At 41.7% G+C, this 23455-nt stretch overlaps 2 protein-coding genes across 2 annotated transcripts; both read right to left on the bottom strand.

Annotated features, from left to right (window-relative positions):
- Nucleotides 1-138: 138 nt before the first annotated feature.
- LOC100136571 (troponin I) lies at nt 139-5247 on the bottom strand (the record flags this gene model as incomplete). The annotated part of the gene is given in 9 exon segments (NM_001123661.1): nt 139-420; nt 585-637; nt 639-659; nt 662-758; nt 845-934; nt 1224-1352; nt 3599-3635; nt 3735-3765; nt 5201-5247. Coding segments are annotated over 8 exon segments (516 nt in total). The 3' UTR covers nt 139-339.
- Nucleotides 5248-7677: 2430 nt separating this feature from the next.
- On the bottom strand, nt 7678-22983 carry LOC123729826 (troponin I, fast skeletal muscle-like). The gene is made up of 4 exons (XM_082968252.1): nt 22855-22983; nt 19697-19857; nt 19331-19487; nt 7678-8943 (listed from the first exon to the last, which is right to left on the bottom strand). The coding sequence occupies exons 1-4, from the start codon at nt 22981-22983 to the stop codon at nt 8878-8880; spliced, it is 513 nt and encodes a 170-aa protein (XP_082824378.1). The 3' UTR covers nt 7678-8877.
- Nucleotides 22984-23455: the final 472 nt, after the last annotated feature.

A 23455-nucleotide genomic window follows, 5' to 3' on the forward strand; every position in this document is an offset into this window, starting at 1 on the left:
TCAAATATATCACACATACGGTTTCCATGTGTTTGATGCCATTCCATTTGCTCTGTTCCAACTATTATTATGAGCCGTCGTGCCCTCAGCAGCCTCCACTGTATTCAAGAAATATACATATCAAAAGTAACAAAAAAAGACTGTCTTCTTCAAAGCATTTATTTAATTACTGCGCTTTGGCATGAATGTTAGACATAGGTAAAATACGTTTTCTTCAATAGCTTTTTACTGTTGACATAAGACATACGTTTAAGTTAAATAGATTGACAAAATGACTCTAACTCTGTGACGGTACAACAAAATAACCTAAAATATGTATTAAAAAACAAATTCAGTCATTTATGCGGTCTCAAACTTCTTCTTCCTGCCGTCCATGCCAGCCTGTTCATCAACGTTCTTACGCCAGTCACCGACTTCCTCCTGCATGACATAAAATGTACGATGTGACATAGTGTTTGAGGATGTAATATGAAATTCATGTAACTGATCCTTTCATCAAAGTTCTGAGCACGTTCGGGACAACAGCCGCCAACTCCTAAAGTACTGTGATTCTCTGCTTTGTAATTTTACCCACAAATACCCACCTCCTCTTTGACCTCCTTCTTCACTTCTTTCAAGTTGGCTCTGAAATCCATGGAAGCCTTGTGCTTGGTGCCCAGCAGAGCTGCAAGCATAGCATCAGCAGACATACGCACTTTCTTCAGAGCTGGCTTCTTTATGCCCTGGATCTCAACCACTTTCATCTTCAGGTCCTCGATCTGTGAAGAGGGTGAATCAACACATAGTCAAGACCAGTGCTATATGTTTTCAGGATGAGGACAATATGGAATGCAACGTATTGTACCTCTTTGTCTGTCTTCTTCACTTTTGCCTCGGCATCATATCTTTCCTCATCAACCTTGTCAATGGTCTGGGCCAACTTTTTAAGCATTTCCTGTTGACACACAAACATATCACAGATCATTTGTATGAGAAACACAGTGTATCTTAATGGTCTCTTCAGCTTTTGGCACAGATCAATCTCATTCAATTCATTTTCATTTCTATGCAAATCAAATAAATCCAAATGCAGCTTTAACACATCTCAAAATCAAATATGTAACATGAAAGATAACTAGGTTAGGATTTTTGTGGTACCAATTGTATGGTTGTATGAATTATTGTATATGTCGGGTATTCAAAGCAGACTAAATGAGAATTAACTGGTTAGAATGGTAAAATACCTGCAGCTCAGGAAGACCCCCAGACAATACCGGAGCAGGGCAGTTTTCGGCTATAAAAGCTGCCTTTTCCGTTATCAAGTCTGCTGCTTCTTTCTCCAGGAGGTCTTTGGCAATCGCAAGCATCAAGCTCTGGAGGCCAGGGGGAGAATAGGTGTCAGAGCAGCTAACATGACTACACCAAAACATGTAGGACTCACCAATGCAAAGTTAGGCATAGCATCAATTTCAGGCACTCTCAAATGTACTGTATTTCCTTATAAATTCAAGAAAGTAACCTTGTGGTATTACCAAGTGTCTGAATAAATAATTAAGAGCCTAAGCACGTTAACTTCAGGCAACTGCCAGCTAATGTGTTTCTGCCATTTGTGTTTGTCTTGGTACATTTTACACAATCACTTGTACACATAGTTCATTTGTGGTTATTTAATTAAATAGGGAAAGGTATTTGAATTTTATATCGCTACTGTGCTTGCACTTTTGACATGTCATCTTTGCAAATAAGAATGGGTTATTAATTGACTTACCTGTATAGACACAGTATGAGTCAAAAGTTTGGACACACCTATTCATTCAAGGGTTTTTCTTTATTTTTACTATTTTATACATTGTAGAATAATAGTGACGGCATCAAAACTATGAAATAACACATATGGAATCATGTAGTAACCAAAAAAACATTAAACACACCAAAATATATTTTATATTTGACATGCTTCAAAGTAGCCACCCTTTGCCTTGATGACAGCTTTGCACACTCTTGGCATTCTCTCAACCAGCTTCATGAGGTAGTCACCTGAAAGGCATTTCAATTAATAGGTGTGCCTTGTTAAAAGGTAATTTGTAGAATTTCTTTCCTTCTTAATGCGTTTCAGCCAGTCAGTTGTGTTGTAACAAGGTAGGGGTGATATACAAAAGAAAGCCCTGTTTGATAAAAGACCAAGTCCATATTATGGAAAGAACAGCTCAAATAAGCAAAGAGAAATGACAGTCCATCATTACTTTAAGACATGACGGTCAGTCAATGCAGAAAATGTAAAGAAATTTGAAAGTTTCTTCAAGTGCAGTCACGAAAACCATCAAGCACTATGATGAAACTGGCTCTCATGAGGACCGCCACTGGAAAGTAGGAACCAGAGTAACCTCTGCTGCAGAGGATAAGTTCATTAGAGTTACCAGCCTCAGAAATTGCTTCCCAAATAAATGCTTAACAAAGTAACAGACACATCTCAACATCAACTGTTCAGAGAAGACTGCGTAAATCAGGCCTTCATGGTTGAATCATGAGCAATGGACATTAGACCGGTGGAAATCTGTCCTTTGGTCTGATGAGTCCAAATTTGAGATTTTCGGTTCCAACCGCTATGTCTTTGTGAGACGCAGAGTAGGTGAACGGATGATCATGTGTAGTTCCCAACGTGAAGCATGGAGGAGGAGGTGTGATGGTGTGAGGGTGCTTTGCTGGTAACACTGTATGTGATTTATTTAGAATTCAAGGCACACTTAACCAGCATTGCTACCATAGCATTCTGCAGTGATACGCCATCCCATCTGGTTTGCACTTAGTGAGACTATCATTTGTTTTCAACAGGACAATGACCCAACACACCTCCAGGCTGTGTAAGGGCTATTTGACCAAAAAGGAGAGTGAGGGAGTGCTGCCTCAGATGACCTGGCCTCCACAATCACCAGACCTCAACCCAATTGAGATGGTTTGGGATGACTTGGACCGCAGAGTGAAGGAAAAGCAGCCAAAAAGTGCTCAGCATATGTGGGAACTCCTTCAAGACTGTTGGAAAATCATTCCTCATGAAGCTGGTTGAGAGAATGCTAATAGTGTGTAAAACACTATCATTTTATTTTAACAATAAAAAAAAAGAAATTCACCTTTATTTAACCAGGTAGGCTAGTTGAGAACAAGTTCTCATTTGCAACTGTGACCTGGCCAAGATAAAGCATAGCAATTCGACACATACAACAACACAGAGTTACACATGGAATAAACAAAACATACAGTTAATAATACAGTAGAACAAAAGAAAACAAAAAGTCTATATACAGTGAGTGCAAATGAGGTAAGTTAAGGCAATAAATAGGCCATGGTGGCCTACTTTGTAGAATCGAAAATATAAAATATATTTTGATTTGTTTAACAATTGTTTTTGGTTACTACATGATTCCATATGTGTTATTTCATAGTTTTGAAATCTTCACTATTATTCTACAATGTAGAAAATAGTAAAAATAAAGAAAAACCCTTGAATGAGTAGGTGTGTCCAAACTTTTGACTGGTACTGTAAATGTTCAATCAAAGGAGAGTAAGAACAAAACAGTTTTTCATATTGGAAGCTGAAATTGGGTTAAATCAGTATATTTACCTTCAGATGACCCCTGCGACTCGATGTCATCTTTTTCCTGTGAGAGGAAGAAGTAGATACATGAAATGTTCGCGATGCACTCAGACAATCAATCACCTCTCAAATTTTATTGAGACTAATGTAATATTATACTTACTCTGACATCTTGCTTGTTTATTTTTTCACACCTTGTATAAGACAGAAATTAAAAGATTCAAAACTTTGACAGAATAAGTGTTGTATAAATGTATATGTTGTACTGTGATAGACTCAGAAGTAATAATGCCAAAATGAATCCACCAAATTACAGTAGCACACAACAAGATATAGAGATCACTTTAACTACACAGCAAGTAGGAGTCTACCCTGGCTCACTGTACTGGTTATGTATTTATTTTTATTTTTATGCTGATGCAGGACATGTGGACAATCTACGATTTTAGCATATTATTTGGCAGCTAGACACTGGCAATAGAACACCTTTCAACTAGTTTCACATTGCAGATATAAGCATGCAGATATAAAATATTCACAAACATGTATCATATTGCTGCTTGCCACTTGGAACGATTTTATGCTTTAATAACAGATAGGGTTTCAACTTATTCAGATGCCAAAAACATATATCCATTCTCAATGATAGTTTCTTATTTCCCTGAGGAAGACAAATCTAAGCTGATATTTGGCATGCTAAACTTTGATCTACTTAATTACTGAGCTGCTGACCTACATTTGAATATAACTACAACTACAACTACATTTTTGCTAATTTGTTAAAACAATGAGTCGCTCTTTATAATGTTGATCCTTTAAAGGGATAGTTAAACAATTTTTTTTTTAGATTGTAGCTTTTCTTCCAATTTCTTTAAGTTGTTGTTGTTTTCTCCAAACCATTTCAAAATAACTAGCTAGCTAACCAAGTTAAATAACTAGCTAACCAATTGAAATACAGTTTGAAGGAAACCAATAACTAGCTAACCAATTAAAATACAGTTTGGAGGAAACACCCTAAAGAAGTCGAAAATATGCTAATATTTCCAAAAAGTGAACTATCACTTTAAACAGTGATATATATTCACTTTTTTTACTCATGAATGTTAAAATCTTGCAAATAAATAATGTAAATTGTTTTATTCATTCATGATACACAAAAGGTTTCATTTTCTGATGATTATTTATATTTAATTTCTGTCAATTCCAGACTTCTAGAACAATACCTGTTCAGGAAAAAAATGCATAAGATTGCACACACATAGCAGAACAAAAACATCCAGGTAACAAGGTTCCCTTGAGCATCATGTTGGGCTGATACATGCAATCTGCCTATGAAGTAAAATATTTCTAGTGACCAAGAAGGCTCAAACTGTTGAGCTAGCTATATTTCCTGAATAGCTAGATTCACATCTGGTGACACAAAACAATTCAGCAATTCAATTAATTCAATTAAAACATTCAAATTCCTCTACCAACTGAGCCATACAGGACCATGTTACTACTGTGATCGTATTATCTGTCAATGTGCAGAAACCAACAGCTGCAACACTAGATACAGTTCAAAGCAGTCAAGAGACAGGAGCCCATTATGCATGCTGGAGCACTATAAGATCCCACTATTATCCTCACCTGTGAGAAAAATAATGATGAAAAATGAAGAGCAGCTGTAAGATGGAGAGGGAGAGGATGGCAAGCCAATAGCTGATTACATGAGGGAGTACACAGTATTAAATACTGATGGGTGGACACCAGTGGTTTATCCCTCCCTCAACATGGTAATGTTTACTCCAGTAGGTCAGTCTTTATGGTAGTGGTCAGTGATGCTGCCGGCCCCCTGTCAGCCTGATATACTGCCCTGTCATGCCCTGTAACATGCCCCGTTATCTAAATATAGGCTCCACATTGCCAAACCAGATAACTACAGTATCAATAATATTTCCATATCTTGCTCTGTAACTTAAATAATAACAAGCAATGTGCAACTGCTTGTCACAAGATCAAGTCTTAATCGATGAATGATAAGTGAATGTGGTCAAAGTAGGCCTACACTACAGGGCCAGATATAATAAGTATTAGAAATACAGCATCTTATGGTAGGAACTTACCCGGTAAAATAAGGGTTAAATTTAAAATAGGGGTCTGATCCCAAACTTTGACCTAGGGCCGGCTCCAGCCTTTTGGGGGGCACCCACATCACGGCAAAACATTTGAGAGGCACCACTTTTGACGGTGGAGAGAAAAATGCTTGTTTTAAAGGCCCAGTGTATTTTCCTTTGTTTTATACATATTTCCATACTATGAGTTTGGAATACACTGACAATTTTAATTGAAAACAATCAAAATCAAATCAAATTTCATTTGTCACTTGCACCGAATACAACAGGTGAAATGATTACTTAAGAGCCCTTTTCCCAACAATGCAGAGTTTAAAAGTAAGAAAAATGTGCCAAATAAAAAAATGAAATAGTAGGGCCTCCCGGGTGGGGCAGTGATCCAAGACACTGCATTGCAGTGCTAGCTGTGCCACCAGAGACTCTGGGTTTGAGCCCAGGCTCTGACCGGCAGGCCCATGGGGCGGTGCACAATTGGCCTAGTGTCGTCTGGGTTAGGGAGGGTTTGGCCGGCAGGGATATTCTTGTCTCATCGTGCACTAGTGACTCCTGTGGTGGGCTGGGCGCAGTGCATGCTGACCAGGTCGCTAGGTGTACAGTGTTTCCTCTGACACATTGGTGCGGCTGGCTTCCGGGTTGGATGTGCGCTGTGTTAAGAAGCAGTGTGGCTTGGGTTGGGTTGGGTTGGGTTGGGTTGTGTTTCTCGCAATCTACCTAGTTTGCCATGGATGGAGATTGTTTTTTTTGCAGTTTTAAAGCAAATGTTCTGCAATTATACAGATTTTGTAATGACTTATGCCATGTTAATATGATATGAGTGAGAATGACTAACAAAACCTCTGGAGGTCAGGGACCCTGGGCACGAGCCCTGCGTGCACAGTCGGTATTTAGCCATGATTACTACAAGTTTAGATAGCTGGCTAGACTTACTACCAATAAAAAAGTGTTAGCCGACATGGCTAATTGAGTGACTGTCATTGACTGACATAACAAGAGAAAAACTGCTGACGCACAACCACATTTTGAAATTGCACCTGGTGTATTCTACTATTCTCACTCTGAAATAGTAAGTTGAGATCTGACTGAGTTCCCCCCAAAAATGTAATAAATAAATAATAATAATTTGTTGGGGGCCCTGCAGCAGATGGGGGCCTTAGCGACCGCTTATGTTGCTTATGCCTAGAGCCGGCCCTGCTTTGACTATCCTCCATCCTGACTTTTTATTTAGGTCATTTGGCGCCAGAATAGCTGGCTGGCTAATCTTGTAGGCCTAGTTCTATATCCACCAGCCATCTGCTAAAATGTAATGGCCCCTCCTAGAAATCTTTTGGGGGAATTTGTGGTGGCAAATATTTCTGTGGCTCTTTATTACAGTTTAGTCATTTAGCAGATGCTCTTATCCAGAGTGACTTACAGTAGTGAGTACCTACATTTTAATATTTTTTTCGTACAGGTCCCACGTGGGAATCGAACCCAAAATCCTGGCATTGCAAGCACCAAGCACTACCAACTGAACCACAGAGGACTTTATATGATATTGTAGGCATCATCTAATTTGTCCTTTAAAGAGGGAGACGGTTTTGCAAATGTGCCTTACTGCAGGCAAGAAGAGATACAAACATGGGAATCATGCATCCTCTGGTTGGTCAGTTCTAGAAGATTTTGTCATGCATTGTTCACACAGTTATTTCTCCAATAGGCTTTAACAATGCAATCACAACTACAACCATTTCTCTTTCATCTCATAAAGCACCATGATCTAAAAACAATCCTTACATCACTCACCTAATATCCTTTTTCCATTCAGTATATATATCTACCCAGATTTCATCTACCCAGATTGAATTCAACACTGTAATTGACAATAAAACCAAAACACTTGTCAATAAATCACATCAAAGCTGTAGTAAGCAAAAACGCAAAGATGATCTATTACACAGATGATCTATATCTGAATTGATTACTATGGCCAGCCAACAGGTTTCTTATTTCTCCCATACCTGCAGTTGTGTGCGCTACGGTGAGGCAGTAGAGGGCGTCATATCCATGCTAGTCCACCGCTGTCTTGCTCTCGCTACAGCGGAGTTGTCACAAGATACAACACCAACCTATGGTGTCATAAGACACAAGAAAACATAGGTTTTTCATCATGAATACAAGAAAACATCATGAACACTCAACTACCCTGGTCAACACACTATGCATGCTGATTTTTGTGTGAGAAATACTTACAATCCAATATTCGGTAATGCTTTACAATAACTTTCACGAATTAGCCATTATAGGCCACAGTTAAAATACATGTTACTAATGCTTATGAAATGTAATGCTTTCTATGCTTCTAAAAACGTATACATGTTTATAAATGTTTACAAATAATGAAATACTTATTTACTAATAGATTATAAATAGTTTATTAATGCGTAGTCATGAAAGTTGTTATAACATGTTACACTATATTTATTCTTCATTTTTCATATACAATTAGTGTTTATATTTTTGTATTAGTATTAGTATTGAACAATTGATTAAATCTACAATTGATTAAATCCTAGCCTAAATATGTTTGTATCAGTTTCCATGCACAAGATGCCCAAACAATAAAGAGATGCTACCAATTCTAGGAGTCGTAATTACAGTAATTACAGCATGATTCGGCAGAGAGAAAAAGAGAGAGAGAGGGAGAGAGAGAATATACAGAGCATATACCTTTTGGTGTCCTTCAGTCCTTCAGTCGTTACATTTTTTTTTACATCTAGCTTCTAATTGCTATCTGCTATTGAATAACATTGAATAGTGTGCTACTCATACCCAAATCAAGTAGGTAACTGCATAAGTTGTGTTCTCTTTTTTTTAATCACAAAACCCTAAAAGACATGCAAGCAAAATAAAACTGCTATTCCAGTTGTAAACGTTCAAATATTTATTTAATATTCAGTCATATATACTTAAGTACATTTCTTCATACAGTAAGTGTTCTTCAAAATATGTTCAAGTTGCTGTGAAAAGGGTAATTATCTCAGTCGACAGCATGGTCATACAAATCCATATCTGACTTAACCACAATACCCCTTTATATATCTAACACAAAATACAGCCATGGCTGACAACAACTGACGTATTATTATGACACAGAGAAAGGCAGGTGAAATAGGACTGAGTCGTGCCACAGCATTTACGCGGCCTCAAACATCTTCATCTGCCGTCCATGCCTGCCTTGTCATCAATGTTCTTACGCCAGTCACCAACTGCATCTTTGTCCTGCAAGGGTAGAGTGGGTGTTACAGCAGAGAGATCAGTTCAAGAGAGAATCTAAGCTATTTGTTTAGGTTATTTAAAATTTGAGCTTTAAGGGTTTTGTAAAAAGGAAAGAAAGTACATTCATAGAGTGATATTAGTCAATATGGAGTGATATTAGTCAACAAAATAATATAATATGACTAAAATTATTGACTTCAAATGCAATGTGCTGTACAGTTGTGGCCAGAAGTTTTGAGAATGACACAAATATACATTTTCACAAAGTCTGCTGCCTCAGTTTGTATGATGGCAATTTGCATATACTCCAGAATGTTATGAAGAGTGATCAAATGAATTGCAATTAATTGCAAAGTAACATCATGTCAGTGATTCTCTCGTTAACACAGATGTGAGTGTTGATGAGGACAAGGCTGGAGATCACTCTGTCATGCTGATTGAGTTCGAATAACAGACTGGAATCTTCAAAAGGAGGATGGTGCTTGGAATCATTGTTCTCCTCTGTCAACCATGGTTACCTGCAAGGAAACAAGTGCCGTCATCATTGCTTTGCACAAAAAGGGCTTCACAGGCAAGGATATTGCTGCCAGTATGATTGCACCTAAATCAACCATTTATCGGCTCATCAAGAACTTCAAGGAGAGCGGTTAAATTGTTGTGAAGAAGGCTTCAGGGCGCCCAAGAATGTCCAGAAAGCGCCAGGACCGTCTCCTAAAGTTGATTCAGCTGCGGGATCGGGGCACCACCAGTACAGAGCTTGCTCAGGAATGGGAGCAGGCAGGTGTGAGTGCATCTGCACGCACAGTGAGGCGAAGACTTTTGGAGGATGGCCTGGTGTCAAGAAGGGCAGCGAAGAAGCCACTTCTCTCCAGGAAAAACATCAGGGACAGACTGATATTCTGCAAAAGGTACAGGGATTGGACTGCTGAGGACTGGGGTAAAGTCATTTTCTCTGATGAATCCCCTTTCCGATTGTTTGGGGCATCCGGAAAAAAAGCTTGTCCAGAGAAGACAAGGTGAGCGCTACCATCAGTCCTGTGTCATGCCAACAGTAACGCATCCTGAGACCATTCATGTGTGGGGTTGCTTCTCAGCCAAGGGAGTGGGCTCACTCACAATTTTGCCTAAGAACAGAGCCATGAATAAAGAATGGTACCAACACATCCTCTGAGAGCAACTTCTCCCAACCATCCAGGAACAGTTTGGTGATGAACAATGCCTTTTCCAGCATGATGGAGCACCTTGCCGTAAGGCAAAAATGATAACTAAGTGGCTCGGGGAACAAAACATCGATATTTTGGGTCCATGGCCAGGAAACTCCCCAGACCTTAATTCCATTGAGAACTTGTGGTCAATCCTCAAGAGGCGGGTGGACAAACAAAAAAAAAACTCCAAGCATTGATTACACTGCAAATATTGACTCTTTGCATCAACTTCATGTAATTGTCATGTAATTGTCAATAAAAGCCTTTGACACTTATGAAATGCTTGTAATTATACTTCAGTATTCCATAGTAACATCTGACAAAAAATATCTAAAGACACTGAAGCAGGAAACTTTGTGGAAATTAATATTTGTAGGCACTGATACATAGCCTCGTGAAGTATCAAATCAAATGTAGTCATATAGCCCTTCTTACATCAGCTGATATCTCAAAGTGCTGTACAGAAACCCAGCTTAAAACCCCAAACAGAAAGCAATGCAGGTGTAGAAGCACGGCAGCTAGGAAAAACTCCCTAGAAAGGCCAGAACCTAGGAAGAAACCTAGAGAGGACCAGGCTATGAGGGGAGGCCAGTCCTCTTCTGGCTGTGCCGGGTGGAAATTATAACAGAACATGGCCAAGATGTTCAAATGTTCATAAATGACCAGCAGGGTCACATAATAATAATCACAGTAGTTGTCGAGGGGGCAACAGGTCAGCACCTCAGGAGTAAATGTCAGTTGGCTTTTCATAGGCGATCATTGAGAGTTTCTCTACCGCTCCTGATGTCTCTAGAAGTAGGGGTGCTGGAGCACCCTCTGATACATTTAAATACATTTGCCAAAATTAAAGAAAATTATAGGTTCCTGTCTGTACAAAAATAAATGAAATCATTCAAATGAATGTACCAGAGAGCTTAATTTAGCCACAGAGGATCAATAGCTTCTTTAGCTGTGGATTGTGTGTAATCACAAGCGCATACAGTCAGGACGCCTGCTGCAATTTGGGCAGCACTTGTGGCAAATATCATACAGCTGATTGTTGTGTCGCCACTGTGAACAGTGAGCAGCTAAAATAGCATGGTCTTTCGCAATATTTCAAAATACAGTCATGGGAAAAACCGTTTGGAAAGCAAATAGCTACTGCTAAATAGAGAAGACTCTAATCTGTCTATAGTCTGTTGTTAGGCTAACAAAATATGTGACAGTGGTGTAAAGTACTTAAGTAAAAATACTTTAAAGAACTACCTGTCGTTTTTTACTTTTGATACCTAAGTACACTGCTCAAAAAAATAAAGGGAACACTTAAACAACACAATGTAACTCCAAGTCAATCACACTTCTGTGAAATTTGCACAACATGCTGTTGTGCAAATGGAATAGACAACAGGTGGAAATTATAGGCAATTAGCAAGACACCCCCAATAAAGGAGTGGTTCTGAAGGTGGGGACCACATACCACTTCTCAGTTCCTATGCTTCCTGGCTGATGTTTTGGTCACTTTTGAATGCTGGCGGTGCTTTCACTCTAGTGGTAGCATGAGACGGAGTCTACAACCCACACAAGTGGCTCAGGTAGTGCAGCTCATCCAGGAAGGCACATCAATGCGAGCTGTGGCAAGAAGGTTTGCTGTGTCTGTCAGCGTAGTGTCCAGAGCATGGAGGCGCTACCAGGAGACAGGCCAGTACATCAGGAGATGTGGAAGAGGCCGTAGGAGGGCAACAACCCAGCAGCAGGACCACTACCTCCGCCTTTGTGCAAGGAAGAGCAGTAGAAGCACTGCCAGAGCCCTGCAAAATGACCTCCAGCAGGAAACCAATGTGCATGTGTCTGCTCAAATGGTCAGAAACAGACTCCATGAGGGTGGTATGAGGGCCCGACGTCCACATGTGGGGGTTGTGCTTACAGCCCAACACCGTGCAGGACGTTTGGCATTTGCCAGAGAACACCAAGATTGGCAAATTCACCACTGGCGCCCTGTGCTCTTCACAGATGAAAGCAGGTTCACACTGAGCACATGTGACAGACGTGACAGAGTCTGGAGACGCCGTGGAGAACGTTCTGCTGCCTGCAACATCCTCCAGCATGACCGGTTTGGCGGGGGGTCAGTCATGGTGTGGGGTGGCATTTCTTTGGAGGGCCGCACAGCCCTCCATGTGCTCGCCAGAGGTAGCCTGACTGCCATTAGTTACCGAGATGAGATCCTCAGACCCCTTGTGAGACCATATGCTGGTGCGGTTGGCCCTGGGTTCCTCCTAATGCAAGACAATGCTAGACCTCATGTGGCTGTAGTGTGTCAGCAGTTCCTGCAAGAGGAAGGCATTGATGCTATGGGCTGGCCCGCCGTTCCCCAGACCTGAATCCAATTCCGCACATCTGGGATATCATGTCTCGCTCCATCCACCAACGCCACGTTGCACCACAGACTGTCCAGGAGTTGGCGGATGCTTTAGTCCAGGTCTGGGAGGAGATCCCTCAGGAGACCATCCGCCACCTCATCAGGAGCATGCCCAGGCGTTGTAGGGAGGTCATACAGGCACGTGGAGGCCACACACACTACTGAGCCTCATTTTGACTTGTTTTAAGGACATTACATCAAAGTTGGATCAGCCTGTAGTGTGGTTTTCCATTTTAATTTTGAGTGTGACTCCAAATCCAGACCTCCATGCGTTGATAAATTGGATTTCCATTGATTCTTTTTGTGTGATTTTGTTGTCAGCACATTCAACTATGTAAAGAAAAAAGTATTTAATAAGATTATTTCTTTCATTCAGATCTAGGATGTGTTGTTTAAGTGTTCCCTTTATTTTTTTGAGCAGTATATATTTAAAACCAAATACTTTTAGACTTTTACTGGGTGACTTTCACTTTTACTTGAGTCATTTTCTATTAAGGTATCTTTACTTTTACTCAAGTTTGACAATTCGGTACTTTTTCCACTACTGATATTTGATCAACTCCCAATATTGAGCGAACAGCATTGTTTTACAAAGTATGTTTGAGGGATAGGTTATTGGCACGAGTGCATCTGCCATCACCGCTGAGCGCACATACAGTGCCTTTCGAAAGCATTCAGACCCTTTGACTTCTTCCACATTTTGTTACATTACAGCCTTATTCTAAAATATATTAAACAAAATACAATCCTCAGCAATCTACACACAATACCCAATAATGACAAAGCAAAAACTGATTTTTTGATTTTTTTAAATGTATTAAAAATAGAAAACAGAAATACCTTATTTACATAAGTATTCAGACCCTTTGCTATGAGACTCAAAATTGGGCTCAGGTGCATCCTGTTTCCATTGATCATCCTTGAGATGTTTCTACAACTTGATTGGAGTCCACCTGTGGTAAATTCAATTGATTGGACATGATGTGGAAAGAAAGGTACACACCTGTCTATATAAGGTCCCACAGTTCACACCCCTTGAAGTTTGCCAAAAGGCACCTAAAGACTCTCAGACCATGAGAAACAAGATTCTCTGGTCAGATGAAACCAAGATTGAACTCTTTGGCCTGAATGCCAAGCGTCACGTTTGGAGTAAATCTGGCACCAACCCAACAGTGAAGCATGGTGGTGGCAGAATCATGCTGTGGGGATATTTTTCAGCGGCAGGGACTGAGAGACTTTTTATAGTCCCATACCCCTTTAAACATTCAACCTCCAGCTGCGTACCCCCTCTAGCACCAGGGTTTACACACTCTCAAATGTTTTTTTTTTGCCATCGTTGTAAGCCTGCCACACACTGTCACGTCCTGACCCTAGTAAGATGTCATTTTCTATAGTAGAGTAGGTCAGGGAGTGACAGGGGGTGTTTTGTGTTTTTCTATGTTTCCTATTTCTATGTTTGTGTTCTAGGTTTTCTATTTCTATGTTGTTGTTTTTTGGGTTGATCTCCAATTGGAGGCAGCTATTTAAGTAGGGGTTTTTCTTCCTGGGTTTTTGTGGGTAGTTGTTTTCTGTTTTGTCAAGTGTACCTGACGGAACTGTTGGCTGTCGTTTTGTTGTTTTGTTTAAGTGTCTTCATTAAAATCAAGTATGAGCACTCTACACGCCAAGCCTTGGTCCCCTTTATACGACCCGCGTTACAGAACTACCCACCATGATTGGATCAAGCGGCGTTCCCAGGCAGAAATGGACACCTGGTCTCATAAGGAGTGGACGGAGAGGAGAAACTGGACTTGGGGACAGGTAATCGAGCGATATCGGAGCCTACCTGGGAAGAACGAGAGGCAGCCCCATTGTTTCGGGGGGGGGCACACGGGTAGTTTGGCTGGGCCAGGGGTGAGGCCTGAGTCAACTCCCCGTGCTTAGTGTGGTGAGCATGTGCCTGCCTCTCGCACTCTCCCTCCAGTGCGCCTCCATAATCCAGTACGTCCTGTGCCTGTTCTTCGCACTCTCCCTCCAGTTCGCATCCATAGCCCAGTACGGCCGGTGCCTGCTTTGAGCACTCGGTCCTCAGTGCGTCTCTCCAGTCCGGTGAGACCGGTTCCAGCTCCACGTACAAAGCCTCCAGTGATAATCGATGGTCCGACGCCTGTAGAGATGATCCATGGCACTAAACCTCTAGTGATGATCCATGGCCCGGAGCCTGTAGGGATGTTCCATGGCACGAAGCCTGCAGAGGTAATCCATGGCCCGGAACCTGTAGAGATAATCCTTGGCAAAAAGCCTGGAGGATTTATAAATGGTCCGGAGCCTGTAGGGATAAACCATGGCACGAAGCCTGTAGGAATAATCCATGGCCCGGCACCTGTAGAGATAATCCATGGTAAGAAGCCTCCAGTGATGATCCAGGGCACGGAACCTGTAGAGATGATCCATGGCATGGAGCCAGCAGCAACGGTCACTAGTCCGGAACCTAGTATGACGCCTCCCAGTCCGGAACCTCCGGCGACGTTTCTCCGTCCGGAGCCTCCAGCGATGCTCCTCAGTCCGGAGCCTCCAGCGACACTCCTCAGTCCGGAGCCTCCAGCGACGCTCCCCAGTCCGGAGCCTCCAGCGACGCTCCCCAGTCCGGAGCCTCCAGCGACGCTCCCCAGTCAGGAGCCTCCAGCGACGCTCCCCAGTCCGGAGCCTCCAGCGACACTCCGCAGCCCAGAGTCTTCAACGGCGGTCTGCAGCCCAGAGTCTTCAACGGCGGCCTGCAGCCCAGAGTCTTCAACGGCGGTCTGCAGCCCAGAGTCTTCAACGGCGGCCTGCAGCCCAGAGTCTTCAACGGCGGCCTGCAGCCCAGAGTCTTCAACGGCGGCCTGCAGCCCAGAACCTCCAGCGGCGGCCTGCAGCCCAGAACCTCCAGCGGCGGCCTGCAGCCCAGAACCTCCAGCGGGCGGCCTGCAGCCCAGAACCTCCAGCGGTCGGCCTGCAGCCCAGAACCTCCAGCGGCAGCCTGCAGTCCAGAACCTCCAGCAATGATCTACAGTCCGGTTCCTTTGACGATGATCCACTGTCAGGTGGTAATAAAGCAGAAGGATCAGCGGGTGGATCGGGGAGTACGCCCAGAACCGGAGCCGCCTCCTATGCTGGAGGTTAAGGTTATGTGGACTGCATTTGAGCCGCCATAGACAATTATCACCCTTCCTACCCTCCCTTTTGTTTTGTGTTTTTTTTGTTGGTTTGTTGCATTCGGAGTCTGCACCTTTGGGGGGGGTACTGTCACGTCCTGACCCTAGTAAGATGTAATTTTCTATAGTAGAGTAGGTCAGGGCGTGACAGGGGGTGTTTTGTGTTTTTCTATGTTTTCTATTTCTATGTTTGTGTTCTAGGTTTTCTATTTCTATGTTGGTTTTTGTTGGGGTTGATCTCCAATTGGAGGCAGCTGGTCCTTGTTGCCTCTGATTGGAGATCATATTTAAGTAGGGGTTTTTCTTCCTGGGTTTTTGTGGGTAGTTGTTTTCCGCTTTGTCAAGTGTACCTGACGGAACTGTTGGCTGTCGTTTTGTTGTTTTGTTTAAGTGTCTTCATTAAAATCAAGTATGAGCACTCTACACGCCGCGCCTTGGTCCCCTTTATACGACCCGCGTTACATACACACACACTATACAATACATTTATTAAACATTTGTCACAACCCGTCTCATGGGAAGTGACAAAGAGCTCTTATGGGACCAGGGAACAAATAACAAAATAATAATAATCAATCATTTTGCTCTTTATTTAGCCATCTTACATATAAAACCTTGTTTGTTCATCAAAAAATTGTGAATAACTCACCATAGGTTAATGAGAAGGGTATGCTTGAAAGGATGCACATAACTCTGCAATGTTGGGTTGTATTGGAGAGAGTCTCAGTCTTTTTCTACACACAGTCTGTCCCTGTATTTAGTTGTCATGCTAGTGGGGGCCAAGAATCCACTCTCACATAGGTACATGTTTGCAAAGGGCATCAGTGTCTTAACAGAGCAATTTGCCAAGGCAGGATACTCTGAGCGCAGCCCAATCCAAAATCTGGCAGTGGCTTCTGATTAAATTACATTTTCACAGAACCGCTTGTTGCAATTTTGATGAGACTCTCTTGTTCAGATATCAGTAAGTGGACTGGAGGCAGGGCAAGAAAGGGACAACGAATCCAGTTGTTTGAGTCATACGTTTCGAGAAAGTACCTGCGTAATTGCGCACCCAACTCACTCAGGTGCTTCGCTATATCACATTTGACATGGTCCGTAAGCTTGAGTTAATTTGCACAAAAAAAATTATACAATGATGGAAAGACCTGTGAGTTGTCCTTGTTAATGCAGACAGAGAAGAGCTCCAACTTCTTAATCATAGCCTCAATTTTGTCCCGCACATTGAATATAGTTGCGAAGAGTCCCAGTAATCCTAGATTCAGATCATTCAGGCGAGAAAAAACATCACCCAGATAGGCCAGTCGTGTGAGAAACTCGTCACCATGCAAGCGGTCAGACAAATGAAAATTACGGTCAGTAAAGAAAACTTTAAGATCATCTCTCAATTCAAGAAACGTGTCAGTACTTTGCCCCTTGAAAACCAGCGCACTTCTGTATGTTGTAAAAGTGTTACATGGTCGCTGCCCATATCATTGCATAGTGCAGAAAATACACAAGTTCAGTGTACCCAAGTGGGGTCAGGAGCAACTGCTTGCACTCACATTACCACTCCACTATGTCTCCCTGTCTCCCTTAATTATTTGTCATGGCTTTTGCACCAATCAGTACAGATACCAGCACATCTTGACCACCAAAGTCCATTTGATGTCACAAAGCTGTCCAGTACCTTAAATATATCCTCTCCTGTTGTCCTGGTTTCCAAAAGAGGATGTCTTCCTTAATGACCCCTTATAAACGTAACTGATATTTATCAGGAGCTGTGCCAGGTCCGCCACATTTGTTGACTCATCCAGCTGTAATGCATAGAATTCATTGGCTTGTATGCGAAGCAGTAATTGTTTCAAGACATCTCCTGCCATGTCACTGATGTGTCGCGAAACAGTGTTGTTTGATGAAGTCATTGTCTGTATAGTTTTTTTGTTGGCCTTTTTCCCCAGCATTGTCCGAGCCCTATCCACAGCAGCAGGAAGAATTAAGTCCTCCTCAATAGCATGGGGCTTGCCTGTCCTAGCCACTCGGTAGCTCACCATATAAGACACTTCTAGGCTGTTCTTATTAATGGAACTATTGCTTTTATACATGTCTTACTACTCAAAAGTCGTCTTAATTCTCGCTCCAAAAACTCCTGTGGCTTATTTTTCAAATTGGCATGTTTTGTTTCTAAATGTCTGCACAAGAGTGAAGGTTTCATAGAGTTGTGAGATAGTACTTTTGCACATACAACACACTGCGGCTGAGGAAAGGCACTACTCCCAATATAAGTGAACTCCAAATAAATTTTGTTCTCATCATATTTGCACATCTTCGATGGTCCATGGACCCTGTCTGTTGTTCGGTGCTTTCCCAGGTAAGGGGGCAGTAGCTCTTCAGCTGCATCAGATTCACAACTGTCAGTGTCCATGCTAGCTGGGCTAACAACAAATGTAGAATTACTGATGATAGCATTGGATGAATTGAACAACTTGTGTCGTCGACAGGTGTAGGTGTAGTACTGCTGGTTGTAGCAATACTACCAGTAGAGCTGGTATGTGTCTCTATGGATGCGGTCCTTACTTTTTTTAACCATTTATCAATTTTAGAGCAAACGGAATGAGCAGCAGCTACATTTGACTACATACGGACCGCTAGTGGAATTCCATCAAGAGAGTAACGGTTAATGTGATTGGATGTTAATTATTTGACTAGGCTACCTGTATTTGACATTGTGTTGTTATTATGCCGAACACTAGATGGTTTCATTTCATTTTTGCCAGTGAAACAAGGCTACTCAGGCGAGAAAAAAACCTCTATAAATGGACTGTTTGAAAATGTGAAGGAAAAAAATATATATTTAGATTTTTTGGAATGTTTTATTTGACGTACCCTCGACGGTATTTTGCGTACCCCAGTTTGGGAATACTTGGCCTAGGCTATTGGTTGCATACAAGACTAGGTTGTTTCTATTGATCTCAGTTTTTCAGGGTCAGAGTACACTGTCATTACGGTTGTTTCATGGTCAGAGTACCCTGTCATTACGGTTGTTTCATGGTCAGAGTACCCTGTCATTACGGTTGTTTCATGGTCAGAGTACCCTGTCATTACGGTTGTTTCATGGTCAGAGTACCCTGTCATTACGGTTGTTTCAGGGTCAGAGTACCCTGTCATTACGGTTGTTTCAGGGTCAGAGTACCCTGTCATTACGGTTGTTTCAGGGTCAGAGTACCCTGTCATTACAGTTGTTTCAGGGTCAGAGTACCCTGTCATTACAGTTGTTTCAGGGTCAGAGTACCCTGTCATTACGGTTGTTTCATGGTCAGAGTACCCTGTAGTTACGGTTATTTCAGAGTCAGAGGACCCTGTAATTATGGTTATTTGTTTGGTATTAAAAAATATTTTGCAAATGTCTCCCTTCATGTAAAATTATATAGAATTGCATGAAATGCATTTTGCTAAATCATAGAATGTTTTCTGCTTCTGTCTTCTGCGCCACTATACGCAAATTCGATGATAGAGACAGGCAAAGCTTTATTATAAAGGTGACCCCCCCCAACTCAAAACATCTTACATCTTCCCATGGGTATGTACTGATATCCTTCCATAGTATTATACCAATTCTCTGCTTTGTAGGTTTCCACACAAATACCCACCTCCTCTTTGACTTCCTTCTTCACTTCTTTCAGGTTGGCTCTAAAATCCATAGACACCTTGTGCTTGGAGCCCAGCAGAGCCTGGAGCATAGCATCAGCAGACATATGTACTTTCTTCAGAGCTGGCTTCTTCATGCCTTGGACTCAATCACTTTAATCCTCAATCTGTGAAGAGAGGAAGTCAGGAAAAAGACTAGATCTGCACTCTTAACAAAAGGAACCTTGAACAACTAAAGATTGAAATTAAGAACTGAATGTAATAAAAACAACCCACATGCACTGTGGGGCAACGAAAGTGAATTTCCTGACAGTGTAGATTGAAAATGTAGTTTAAGCATTTGATACTGTACCTACAGTTCCGCCAATGACCCAGGCATGTCCAATGACCCAGGCATGTCCAATGACCCAGGCATGTCCAATGCAGCGCAGATCTCATCCATGTAAAAAAAATTCTCTTCCACTGCCTCTATGGCCTCTGCATCTGGCAAGCCCTTAGCAATCTGGAACATCAAGCTCTGGAGAAGGAGAGAGAAGCAGGAATAGTGACACAACTGGATGAAGGTTAACAGTGGAATACACATCACAACACAAAGACTTTCATTATAATGTAATATTATAATATATTGTGCTCAAGATAAAGTTTAATTACAAAAAATTGAATTCAATTTGACTTGTGACAAATTACCTTCAGATGATGCTTGCGACTCGATGCCATTTTTTTCCTAAAAGAGTTGATCAAAAGATGTGTGAATTTCCTAGAAATGTTTACATTTCTGATTTAAAAAAAATGGAACATGGGGCACTGGAGAGGTAAAGATGAGTTTCCAACCATTAATAAAAAAAGGCAATTTATTGATACTGTATACATGGATATCCAAGATCATGAAGTATACATCATAGAGTGAATGTTATATTTATTTTTCCACATTGAGCATATATAAAATGTCCCATCTTACCCCACTTGCCCCTAATGGGAGGCTATTCCATTGATGAACACCAATATAGTAGTGAAGTTAATATTATTCACACAGGGCAGACAAATATAGTCACTGATATCATCAGAACATATTGGAACTTACTCAGACATCTTGGCCTCTTGTTTGCTTCAGACCCCTTTGGAAAGAAACGACAATACAACAATGTAATAAACTCAACACAGAGAATATACAATACACTTGCAAATATTTATGCACTCTTGACAACTTTCTTTTCATTTGAATAGCATTTGAATACCAATAGCAATACTTTACCAAACAGAATTGACTTCGATGAATGAGAGGTAACATTGTGCTTCCTCATGTAACAATTAAGAATGTACCGTAAGCACACTCCACAGCTAGCTTGAAATGGCGCCAATGGCGCCATCGAATTGGATCCTTTTCTACAGCACAACTGGTTTGGCGGTCACGTGTGTTTGCGACCAGAGGACCACTAGCTCAAGCCCAGCAAGGGGACAGGGTCGGCACTGTTAGCAGCACACTGACGCCAGTTTCACTCAAGATGGTTAGGATAGTTATTTCCCTGCTGTGTTCAGGGAAAGGAGCTCATTTCTAAAATTGTGTCTAAGGAAGGAGCCAGCTGTCTTCTTGGGATTCTCTTCTGATACTGTCAGTTGTCATCAGCAGGTCAATTATAACCTAACACTTTCTCATGTGCCTTCAAACCGTACTGTAGCACAGGACACCACTGAGACAGCCAAGGACGATTTGAAGGAGCTTCACCCCCAACATACAGAATAATCAATAGATTTACAACCACGCAGCCTTCGCCCCCTAAAAAAAAATGATTGGACAAAATGATGAAGCATGCTACATGTACTTTACAATATTTGTAAGCATCTGCCAGTGACTGAGGATGTGGTCTTGAAGGACAGAGGTGATTATCTGTGATGTATGTGACGACCCAAGACATATTCGCATTCCAAATTAAAACGATTTCAAACTAATCTTTAAAGATCCAACAACAATCAAAATGGAAATGCTAGTAATTATAAACTTACAAAAAATCCTTAAATTTGTAAACAAAACCAAATGTACTTTGGCATGATGCACATGACATAAATACATGACAACTGACAAAATCGAATTAGATGTATGTCCACTGACGTCAAAGGAGACTGACGGGTATAGCTTTCTAAGTGAATTTCTCATGTAGGAGTCTGGTTTCAAAATATCAAGTAGCTGGCAATGTTCCCAAGAATTGGCTACACCTCATTGAACAGCGATGTTCGCCAGAATTTGCCAAGTCTGATTCGGTCACGTCAGTTACAAAATTAGATATATTTAACACTACATTCCAGACAAAAATTGAACTCAAACCAACCTATTAAACAAGATAAACATGTTTTCCCTGCACATTGTTATTTCTTGTGAGATTAATTTTATGACAAGTGAGCAAAGTTGTTAAATAAGTGATAATGCTCGAGAAGCCGGTGTTTGCGCTTTTAACCCATCAGCATTCAGGATTAGACCCAACCGTTGTACAATGCTCTATAATATGGGTGTTTTGACAGGACTATATCCCTCCTCAACATTAAAGGTTTATCACTAGTTTCTTTATCATCAAAGCTTTATCTAAACCAATTTAAACAGTACTTTTGCACACAGAGAGACACCTGGTCTGATCTCACGTGTGCAGCTGATTGCAAGGTTTCCAAACCGAAGGTGGAGTGCTAATCCAGAACAGTAAAGCCAGTGGAGTTGCTGAAATCCTGTGATGCTTAACCAAGCTGAAAACAGGGAGCAGATAAAGAGTCAGGATAGACAGGTGAGAGGTTCTCACCTGTTAAAGAGAGCTGGCGATCGAGCAGTACACACATTTGGGACTGTGACAGGCAACTGAAATGTTATGAGGGTTTTAATGGGATACTGTGATGGGTCAGCAGAACTCTGCATTTCTCTTTATGGAATTGGATTGAAGCCCCGCTCCAGACCAATGGTTCAGCAAGCTGCTGTAACTCTAGCCACAACCCAACCTCCCTGCTGCCTTCATATACATAAGCAACCCTTCAAGATTGTTATTCTAGTTGTATTGCTTATTTATTTAACCGCCTGTCAATTGCAAGATGAGTTACAAACGTACAGTGAAGACCAAGCAGAATCTTTCAGCCTATTTGTTCTTGCGTTGATGCTGGATAATTAGTTCTGGTTTCGGAGGACTCTGCAAGTACTGTCTCCCCTTCTCTGTGGTAGGAGATTATGTAGAGATGTAGGATCTTAGGGTGTAGGATTCCTGCTGTAGGAAAAATCTTGCAGCAAGCAACAGGAAATTTGAAGTATTGTGTGTATTATAATTCATGGACATATTTGTAGGGATTGATACATTTTTCGTAAGGGAAAATCAAGTCTGAAATTTCAAAGTGGGAATTACAAACTTCAGAAGCCCTTTTAAACCTCAAATACACTAGAAGTTTTACATTTCATGCATTACAAGAAAGTTCTCCTGCAACAGGGTGAAGAGTCAGTGGGATGTCTCTATTTTTTTGTTATCATCTTGCTTGTCCTTTGCTGTACCCTGTCCAGTGCAGCTTTCTGCTTCTTTGTGCAGCCCACCCGCAACACACTGGCATACTCAAGGCATGGTGGGATCAGTGTGGTGTAGATTTCCACAAAGTCCTCAGTGGGAAGAATGTTTCTTGCCATCACAGTCAGGAAGGGTAGATGCTTTGAAGCCCTTTTCACTGCCTGGTCAATATGTTGGTTACCACTGAGTTGGTTGTCCAAGTGGAAGCCAAGGTATTTTGTTCCAACTGGAACAGCCTGTCTACCCAGGATCATTGCAGCCTGCTGGGGAGGATTTCTAGAGAAACAAATTCTTAGTTGGACAGAAGTATGTTGTTGTCTGCCGCCCATTCATCCAGTTACTTCACCTCCTCTTCCATTGAGGTGTCATTTTCAATGTTTTCTAGCCTTAAAGAACAGGACAAATCAAAGATGACTCTCCGAGTGCACATGTGGAGCAGAAAGAGGTAAGGCGAGACAACCCCACCCTGTGGGACCCCAGATGTTACCTCTGTCCATGAGCTGTACATTCCATTTGCCATCCCCCTCTGTGTTCTCCCTGTTGTGTAGCTGTGAAGCCAGGTGAGTAGCCTTGGACACAGACCCAGACTGG

Source organism: Salmo salar, chromosome 23 (assembly GCF_965601325.2).
Source record: "Salmo salar chromosome 23, fSalSal1, whole genome shotgun sequence".
Lineage (NCBI taxonomy): Eukaryota > Metazoa > Chordata > Actinopteri > Salmoniformes > Salmonidae > Salmo > Salmo salar.

Bases quoted from the DNA above. Each gene is read 5' to 3' on its own strand.
- LOC123729826 (XM_082968252.1), bottom strand. From the start codon at position 22,983: ATGGCAAGAAACATTCTTCCCACTGAGGACTTTGTGGAAATCTACACC. The intron at 19,488-19,696 runs GTAGGTACAGTA...TTAAAGTGATTG, and splicing joins CCTGGGTCATTGGCGGAACT to AGTCCAAGGCATGAAGAAGC. The intron at 8,944-19,330 runs GTGGAAACCTAC...CTACCCTTGCAG, and splicing joins AAGAGGAGGTGGGTATTTGT to GACAAAGATGCAGTTGGTGA.